Source organism: Alnus glutinosa, chromosome 1 (genome assembly GCF_958979055.1).
Source record: "Alnus glutinosa chromosome 1, dhAlnGlut1.1, whole genome shotgun sequence".
Classification (NCBI taxonomy): Eukaryota; Viridiplantae; Streptophyta; class Magnoliopsida; order Fagales; family Betulaceae; genus Alnus; species Alnus glutinosa.
The window spans coordinates 43845026-43855328 of record NC_084886.1 but is presented as its reverse complement, the minus strand read 5'-3'; the positions used below and the strand labels follow the sequence as shown (position 1 = coordinate 43855328).

The 10303-nt window shown below is 36.6% G+C and overlaps 2 protein-coding genes across 2 annotated transcripts; one reads left to right on the top strand and one right to left on the bottom strand.

The window, feature by feature from the left end:
* Positions 1-1051: 1051 nt before the first annotated feature.
* LOC133851197 (S-adenosylmethionine synthase 2) lies at positions 1052-3680 on the bottom strand. The gene is made up of 2 exons (XM_062287530.1): positions 3518-3680; positions 1052-2544 (listed from the first exon to the last, which is right to left on the bottom strand). The coding sequence occupies exon 2, from the start codon at positions 2532-2534 to the stop codon at positions 1353-1355; it is 1182 nt and encodes a 393-aa protein (XP_062143514.1). The 5' UTR covers positions 2535-2544; positions 3518-3680; the 3' UTR covers positions 1052-1352.
* A 3517-nt stretch (positions 3681-7197) lies between these two features.
* On the top strand, positions 7198-9751 carry LOC133878625 (autophagy-related protein 8i). Its single transcript, XM_062317496.1, has 5 exons — positions 7198-7435; positions 7603-7658; positions 8578-8630; positions 9160-9278; positions 9367-9751. The coding sequence occupies exons 1-5, from the start codon at positions 7396-7398 to the stop codon at positions 9453-9455; spliced, it is 357 nt and encodes a 118-aa protein (XP_062173480.1). The 5' UTR covers positions 7198-7395; the 3' UTR covers positions 9456-9751.
* Positions 9752-10303: the final 552 nt, after the last annotated feature.

Sequence of the window (10303 nt, the reverse complement as noted above, 5' to 3'; positions counted from 1 at the left end):
CTTCTCATATATAAAAATCCAATAATTCAGGGAAAAAAAAAAACAAAAGTATGCAAGTGGCTAAATGAGTTTTTGGTAATTAGGATTTAGTAATCTTTTTATTACTGATCATTATGGAATGATTTTAAAGACTTGAACTGTGAGTTGAAAAATCATGAAATTGGAGAAGAGAATTTCGAAAGTGTCTTGAATAGACAAATTGTGGGGAAAATAGAAAGTTATAAAGAGTGATTTGTAATTGAATCAATCGCTGGGAGGCTTTCCATCTCCTAAGAGTTTAATGCTACGAATTGAATGCTATCTATCTTTTTAAGCGATTTTAGAAAAAAAAAAAATTATTCAACATCAAAATCAATTAGGAATTCTAAAAGAAACAATCGCAAGAATAATCTTATAATGAGTCAATTACTAGTAGAAGCACAATCTTGCAATGCATTTAATGCTATTGAATTGAACAGAATGCTATTGAATTAATTATCGTTCACTGCTATCAATTTTCAAGTAGTTTTGGGTCTATCCAAGAAAATCGTGAGTACCTACCATCAACTGTCTATGACAGTGAGGACAACTCTCGTGTAAAATATTAATATCTTAGGCATTAAATTGTTTTCATCTTTAATTATTTGTTTATTATAATTGGAGGTAATTAAGAGTATTGACCATAATTAATGCCTTAATTATTTGTAGGGAATAAAATATTATTATCAATTATTATTTGGAGGCTTTATTAAATCCTTACCTCGCCTAATGGTTTAGCCAGTCTGAGCCAATTCTGCGTGCAGTCTCTTAAGAAACAGCAACTGGAACAGGAGCAGGATTCCAAGCTAGCACACTGAATCGGTACAGGCACAGTAGAAAGGAAGCAGGCAGGAGATGATCCTACTATGGCCTGTCATTACCCCAGCCTTACAACATGACTATGAAGCTTTGCAACACATCAAAAGTGTTTGATTGGATCATTTGTTGAATAAGGGGAAAGAAGAGAACTTAATTTGGAGCCTCCATACCATAAGAACAATGCTAGAAACAGCTCAATTATAAGGAAATCATATTGATGCAGCTCTGCTGCCAAGTTGCAACCAACCATTCAACCATTCTCTTTCATATATTAATCTCTTTCCGGCTGCCAGCAATTACAATACAACTCCAACAATAGCTTTCCATTCGTTTATGATTTCCAATAACCCTCATAAAAAGACTAACATTATCTTCCGAAAGAACACATGAAATATAATAAAAACAAAAGAACACATGCATAGGAAGAGCCAACAGGCAAACTCCTGCTTTCCAGAGCAGAAGCAAATAATAAAATAGGGTTAATTATATCTTGGATATAAATGACAAGGCCTTAATCAAGCTTGGCCCTTCTCCCACTTAAGGGGCTTCACCACCTCCCATGTGAAGTCAGAATCATCCCTGCCAAAATGCCCATAAGCAGCGGTCTTCAAGAACCTGCCATTGCCACCCCTCTTGAGATCAAGGTTAATGGCGATCATACCAGGCCTGAAATCAAAGTTCTCCTTCACAATCTTGAGGATCTCTTTGTCGGGAATCTTTCCGGTACCATAAGTGTCAACAAACACCGACAAAGGCTCGGGAACTCCAATGGCATAAGAGACTTGCACAATGCACCTCCTGGCAAGTCCACTTGCCACAATGCTCTTTGCAGCCTGCCTGACAATGTAAGCACCACTCCTATCCACCTTAGTTGGATCCTTACCAGAAAATGCGCCACCACCATGAGCACCCCATCCACCATATGTGTCAATAATGATCTTACGCCCAGTGAGGCCAGCATCACCATGAGGACCACCAATGACAAAACGCCCAGATGGGTTAAGGTGGAAGATGGTCTTCTCGTCGAGGTACTTCTCAGGAACCACAGGCTTGATCACATGCTCTTTGAGATCAGCCGCAATCTCATCATTAGTAACAGTCTCATCATGCTGAGTAGAGATGAGCACAGTGTGAACACGAACAGGAACCATTGCGCCCTTGTCATTGTAATACTCAACAGTGACTTGGGTTTTCCCATCTGGCCTAAGCCATGGGCATGTGCCATTCTTGCGGACCTCAGTGAGCCGAGCGCCAAGCTTGGTTGCAAGCACATGGCTCAAAGGCATCAACTCAGGGGTCTCGTCTGTTGCATAGCCAAACATGTGGCCCTGGTCTCCAGCACCAATCTCCTCAGGCCGCTTGGTGAGGTGGCCATGGACACCCTGAGCAATGTCAGGGCTCTGCTGCTCAATGTTGACAAGGACCTTGCAGTTGTCGGCGTCCAGTCCCACATCCTCCGAAACAAACCCAATGGCTCGGCATGTGTCACGCACGATTTTCTCGTAGTCCACGTTGGCCTTGGTTGTGATCTCTCCGAACACCATGACCATGTTGGTCTTGGTGCAGGTCTCACAGGCCACCTTGCTCTCAGCGTCCTGTGCTAGGCAAGCGTCAAGTACCGCATCAGAGATCTGGTCACAGAGCTTGTCTGGGTGCCCCTCGTTCACTGATTCAGAGGTGAATAGGAAGGTCTCCATTTCTTTCAAGCTGCAAGAAGCGCACAAAAAGTTATGATTAATACCAAAGGAGAGGTACACATACTTTCAAGTGTTAACTCCCTAGGGTGGCAATGACAACCATTATCGGATTAAATAACAAATTAATGTACATATAAAGTACACGCCATTGACAACCATTATCAGATTAAATTACAAACGAAAGTACTTATAAAAGTACTTGGAGCATCCAATGGAACCTGCAGCATTTCTCATACCATAATGATAACCCAACAAATAGATTAAAAGAAAACCATTGATTCAGATGGGATTTTTCCATACACCTGTTCAGTACAATTGCTAATAAGTTGAAAACATATTAGAAGTACGTATATTCGGTAAAAGTCTCTGAGACAACCTCAAAATCTAGTACAAAGTGATAGAATCTCAGTTGCTGCCATGCGTCTGAATATGCTATATATTAAAGTCTCGCTTAAAAATCTTCGAAGCGTTAATTAATCTCTTCAACAAAGAGAAATCCACGACCGATCTATTAGAATGCAGTACAAGGATCCAGTACTTGTTGCCAGATATGTCCACCGCTGCTAGAACAGCAACCGACAACCCCTTTATTTAAGTTTGCCATGGACAATCTTAAAAGTAACCACTCAATTTAAATAACAGAAAAACAAAAACAAACAAACCGTAGATACATGCAAGAATTTTTTTTTTTTTTGATAAGTAATTATATTGATCACACAAAATCGGTGGTTTCATTCATGGATTCCTCAAAACACCTAATGCCCAACACATCACATGCATAATATCAATACACACGCTCACACGATACAAGCTGCCACCAGATCTGCACATTAGGAGAAAAGTGACAAATTGAAGAAATCAAGAAACTGATTTGGTTCGTAAAACACAGATCTGGGTAGCATATGAATCAAAAGATCCGAAACACAAAGCAAGTAATCCGAAACCACAGAGAAATAGAATCAAAGAAACGGGCACACGCCTACCTGGGAAGGAAGAGAGGGGGAGAGAGTGTTTAACCCTAGAGTCTGTGGTTGCTTGAAGAGTAATGGACCCAATGCCAAGCGCTACGATTTCAAACTTGGGCTTCTCGGTGCGAATTTATAGGGAAATGAAGAGCTTCCCCAAGCGGCGTATTTTGGGTTACATTCATTCACTGTTACATCCGCGGCTGAGTTTCCCCTCGCTAGTTTAATCTCATCCGTCGGTGGCGACGTGTCGGTACGTGAAATTGAGGAGGACGCGTTTTACGGAGTTACCTGTCAGGGATGTAAAACTCACCCACCTTTGACCTTGACCGGTCACCCCACTGCACAGTCGGCCTCCTTGCATTACTAAATATGGAAACTTGTTAATATATTGACATGCTAATTTTATTTTATTTTTTTATGTAGACATGCCAATTTATTAATTTAACATAAAAGATCTAATGAGGTCTTGTTAATTGCTATAAGCCTATAACGGATCAATATATTATTTTAATACCTTCAAGTTAAATTTTTGGATGGTCTATAAAAGATACTAGTTAGGGCAGATTAGTCTAGATTTTGCCCCAATTAAACTAAATTTGATGGTTTATAATAATGAAAAACAGTTTAATCCTAATCTATTCAAGCTACTAGCACCACTTAGTGTGTTGACCACCAAATACGTAGTCTTCTAAATGCAATGTCAACGACGTCGTTTTGGAAACACTAGCCACGCATTCTCTCCACAAAGCAGGTGGCTCCACGTGGATCGTGACAACTCGACGAACAGGCTAAACACGAACTTTAGGAAAGAAATGCTGGCGACAGAGAGTCATTTGACGATGTTAGATTTTTAATGTTGACAAGTTTAATGTCAAAACATGATATATTTGTAAGGTTTTTGTAGAGTCATGATTAAAATGCAGTTCAAACAAAGTCAAAAATTCATGTTTGAAAGACCTCGGTCGAAGCTCGATCGACCAAGGTGATGCATACAAAAACCGAGATGTTTGGTCGAAGAATCGGCCGAAGCCCAATGCTTAAAAAAAGATATTATCTTAATATAAAAAATACTTAAATAATTTAGATTCAAATAGTATCACATTAACTGAAAAGTTATTTTATTAAACTCCCAACACCCAAATAAGACAGTACTTGTCGCTATGAGGCAGGTCTTGAGCATTGCTTGTTTCTACGGGTGGGTTTGGTGAGTCGTTAATTGATCGAGTTGGTGACTTGGTGAGTTGGTGTTACATCCTCTTTCAGCCTCGATGGTGCCAAGCTACCAAAACCCAGTCAAAAACCTGCTAAGAAAACCTCAACAACCACGAAAAATCACACCAAATTACTAAATACTAAATACTAAGCTCAACCCATTGTTAAAGCCCAACCAATTGGCAATGCCGCAGGGTTACCAGTCTGACATGCGGTAGGCATCAAAAGATATTTTTCGGAGTCTCACGTTAGAAGGGAGACACATTGTCAAAATTAATTAGGCTCTCACGTTAGAAGGGACGACACACATTTTCTAGATTAATTAGGCGCACACACTTCCAATGACTTATGCGTTTGAAGCTCCCGGTCACCCGGTTTTTTTTATGACATTTTCAAAATTATTTAGGCTCTCACGTTAGAAGGGATACACATTTTCAAAATTAATTAGGGATGCCCCTAATTCCTCGAAAATTAACGGCTATTTGAAGATTTTTTTTTTTTTTTTTGGAAAAATACAATTTATCATTTTAAAGTTTAATAGCTTTTTTACTATTGCCTCTAATATTTAAAAAGTTGCAATGTATCACAACAAAGTTTTTAATATTTTCAATATATCCAATCCGTTAGTGATTTTCATCTTAAATACTTTTTTTATTATTATTATTAAATAAAAGAAGGAGAAGAAATAAATAAATAATGTGACCGTAGCCATCCCCGTATCCCCCATAGTTCAGCCACCATCAAGGGGTCAAATGGGAATAACCGAAACCATACCGAAACCCTTTAAGCCACCCCCATTTGGCCAACCACCCCATTTTTTTTTCATTTTTTTAAAAAAAATAAGGAAATTTTGAGAATCAACATATATATATATATATATATATATATATATATATATATATATATATATATATATATATATATATATATATGTATGGGGTAATTTTTAAATTTTTGTACCAAAAAATACATGGGTGGCACACGTTAGCCATTTTCCGTCAAATAAGACGAAAATAGCTAACGGAATGCTTACGTTGAGAACTTTAAAAACTCTATTGAGACAACTTTCAACTTTGAAAACATTTAAGATAAAAGTGAAAAAACTGTCTCACTTTGCAGGGTAAATTGCATTCCCCCCTTTTATATATGTATATAAACAGTTGGCTTATCACCGGACCGACAGTAAACTGACGAATATGTGGAGTCGGTGTTTTGGAACTTGTAGAAATTTCCACACGGCTATGATTATAAAGTGGGAAAATTCTATTGATTAATGGAAGCGCATGTTACTCTCGTTGAAAAGCTTGAACGTGACAATCACATATTCACATGATCTGTTTGCTCGTAACGTAGAAATGGGAGGGGGTGCAGCTAGCGATGTACCCATCCATCCTAATGGAAGAGGTGGGAGACCACGATCACAATTAATGACGGACCACATTTGCTTATGCAATCAACGTCGTGTCCACGTCTATTACATTCCACATAATAGATAATGACACGTTTTACACATATTTTCATTTGCTTAATCAAACCGGTTATATGGACCAAAAAAACCTTAAAACTATTATGTTGTGCTAAAAATTCATTAATTTTCTTAGCAATCAATGATATGTTGGTTCCCATTTGAATTTTAACATATACTTTATAATAAAGTATATGAATTTTTTATGAAGAAGAAAAAAAGTGTCACCTGGAGGACTGTATGGCAATTCACATTTTAATGGCTAACATAATAAGTATCCTGTGAAGTGTCAAGTTAGTTTGTAAATATGGCAAGTGTCATGTAAACTACGTCCAACATGGTAATTTACATTTTAGTGGCTGATGTAATAAGTGTCACGTGAACTACTATATTAGTTTGCAAGTGACTTGTAATAAAAAATGTACTACTTGATCCCAACAATATTCACGCATTTCTTATATGAAGCAATTATGCAAAGTGTTGGATGAATCTTCTTAATACATTTGTAACAAACAAAACCCATTACAAAGGAAAGAAAATCAAAAGACTACAGAAATTAAAAGAGAACAACGGAATAAGAAAATAGAGACAAGATGTTTTATATGATTTGGTATGTGTCCTACATTCATAGGATAAACCCTTAAGGGCTACATTTTACTATTATTCACTTAATATTTTTACAATACAAAATACTCATATTTATATGAGAATTAAGATAAATAAGTATGATAATCAAATCAATCATATTACGGTCAAACCTATAAAGAATAATTATTATCAAGATATTTCTACACACCGGATATGACAAAAATAAATAAATAAATAATAGTAATAAATTATTATTTTCCAATTTCGTTAATTCCTTCATTCTCCTCCAAGTATTGGTGTCGAGCAATCAATGTGATTAGGGCCTATCAGTAACCGACTACAATACGTCTAGGCCCAAAAGTACAGGCCCATATATATCCACGTCATTGCTAACCGCTAAAGGCTTCATTGACTTTAATGGTTGCCCGTAGCCTCATCAAAACTCACCGACAAAGCAACAGATAGCCATTTCCGTAACCAAACTAAACAACATTTCCAGCTGTCCCCGGAATTCCAAGGTCCATCATCATTTTTCCAAATCATTTCGTTTTCGCCAAAAGTAAAAAAATTCCCAAGATTTCTTCAATTCCTGTTTCTGATTCAAACTCCCAAAGCAAAAAAAGAGTCAATGGGAAAGATTCAGTCTTTCAAGAAGCAATACTCATTTGGTTCGTTCTTTTTCTCAACTCTACAATCTTCTCTCTTTCCCTCAAATTCTTTTATATTTTTTAGCTAATTCATACACACACACACACACACACACAAGATATCTGTATATAAATATTATCGTTTTTTTTTAAAAAAAAAAATCTTCTTTTTTGGTTTAATGGTACAGAGGAACGACTTGAAGACGCAAAAAATATAGCTGCGAAATACCCAGATCGAGTCCCTGTAAGTTTTCAAACTTTTATGCATTTGGGTATGAGCTATCTTTTAGTTTTCGTTTTGTTGTTCTGATTGCTCTTTTATATATTGTTCAAAATGTTGCAAAATAAGATTAGAAATTGATAAATTTGAGGTCGAACATTTTTGTAACATGGGTAAAATGCATGTTAACAAATTTTCCGTCGTGATAAAGAAATTGGCTCTGTTTGATAATATGTTTTGGGGAGTGCCTTTTGTTGGCATAAATGTGAAAACTGTTTATGTGTTTTTATGAGTGTTTTGTGTTTGAGTTGTTTGTTAATATTTTGGTTTTTAGAAGAAAAAACAAAAGATAAAACAAAAATTTTAACAAATGTGATTGTATTGCTAAAAGTGAATGTTTCTTGTGTTAGACAATTAATTTTAGTTTGTGAATGGGCCCTCTCTGAAAGTCATTTTGATTAGATAGAGATGTGATTAAATATGTAGAAGTATGTAATAGGATATATGAAAGAGAAAGAAAAGAGACCGGAAGCAAAGAGAGAAGAAGACTGATGAAGACCGTTAGGGCTACATCTTGAATATATTGATGTTACAATGAGTGAAACTTTAGATCTTCCTTTTTACAAGCTGAGGACCAAATGATAACTCAGTGACAAAATATACTCTTTGGTTTGGATTTGGTTAGCGTTTTTGTTGCATTTAAGAGCCAAAATTCAATGTCATTCTTGACTCTGATTTTGTGCTTTAAAAGTTGTCTTAGTCTATGCTTTTCCTCTCATTACATGTGCAGATCTCAGAAATTAAGGAGGACTCTATAGTTCAGCCACCCTTTTGTTTAAGCTGAAATATCTTATGTATTGTAATTAGTGCTTTCACTCTTATCTACGAGCTGCTCTTTAGATGTTGCTGCTCATTAGGGTTTTTCTTTGTGTTCTTCTTGCAGGTGGTCATCGAACGATATTCAAGGACAGACCTGCCTGAAATGGAAAAGAAAAAGTAGGCTCAACCTGTCATAATTATATTCCAATTCTTGAATACAGTTTCTTTTGTTGAAAAGCAAACATACATGCCATGAAATACATGTGATATTTATACTCAAAAAAATTTAAGTACTTGTTGGCAATCATTTTCGCAATACCGGTATGCCACTGGTAAACAAGGTTGCTGACTTTAGTTTATTTCCTGATTTGGTATAGTTATATAATTTTTAATTATATTATTAGTCTCATCTTCGTGTGAATAACTTCATCTGGAAAAACAGACGGCTTTGCTTTTGTCAGTTATGCTTAGTGGTTGGAGTATCCCTTTATGTCCTTTGCCTGCCACTCTGTAAAACAACATAATTTTGTTCCTAGATGAATCTCCTTTAACTGTTTTGATGAAATCAGAATGCATCAATGCAGATGATGAGTTCCAAATGCTGGTGAATCGCTGTCTAGAAAGCTGATAGATTTTTTAACCTTCTTTTCTTAGATTCTCATATGGAGGTGACTAATCTGTTCTTGTATGCCCTTATTTATTCTAGATACCTGGTTCCTCGAGACATGTCTGTTGGGCAATTTATCCACATATTAAGTAGCAGGCTGCATTTGACTCCTGGAAAAGCTCTTTTTGTTTTTGTAAAGAACACCTTACCTCAAACAGGTAAAAATAGCCGTTCCATTAACTCTTGCTAAAGTTGCCTTGTGTTAGAAACCTGCTAACACGTTTTGTTAATGACTTTCATCTACAGCCAGTCTTATGGATTCCATCCATGAATCTTACAAGGATGATGATGGGTTTCTGTATATGTGTTACAGCAGTGAGAAAACCTTTGGCTAGCATGTTCCCATATATTCCTCAAAATATTTGGATGTCTATTCTTCATTCTTGTGAGTATTTGTGGCTCAGAAAAACTTTAAGTGTTTGAGTATTTGTTATCCACTTATTCTGAACCATGAACGTGCTTGTGTGGCTCGACACAATAATCTCACTTGTAAAGAACATGTATTTTATTATGTCCTGTGTAAAGTTAAAATGGTTTCTCCTGTAACATTTATAAATGAGAAATCTTGGGCAGAATGATATCTCTAGGGAAAGTAGAAAAGCAAAGTAATGCAATATTCTCTTCATGTGCACTCTTCCATTTTATTCTTGCAATCCCCCAACTTTTTTTTTTTTTTTTTTTTTTTGATAAGTAAGAGAAATATCATTAAAAAACGCAAGCGCAATCAAATACATAGGAAGTATACAAGAAATGCATCTAAGAGGAAGTAGACAACAATACAAGGAAATCATTAAAACTAAACGTTAAGGGTGCGAGAAACGCAGCCGACCAAGAGTACAAAGAATGAAAGAAAAAGGAAATGAGATCCTTAATGGTTCTTTCTTTGTCCTCAAACTGCCTATCATTGCGTTCCCTTTATAAGCACCACATAAGGCAACAATGGACTATCTTCCACACGACTGTACTCCGGGAGCGACCACCCGTCCACCAGCAAGCGAATAAATCTACCACTCGAAGAGGCATAACCTAAGACAGACTGAAGCGACTAAAGATGGCGTTCCACAAAGCGCGAGCTAACTCACAATGGAGAAGAAGATGATCCACTGACTCCCCATTCATTTTGCACATGCAACATCTATCAATCACTATGACCCCTTTCTTCCTGAGATTGTCCAAAGTAAGG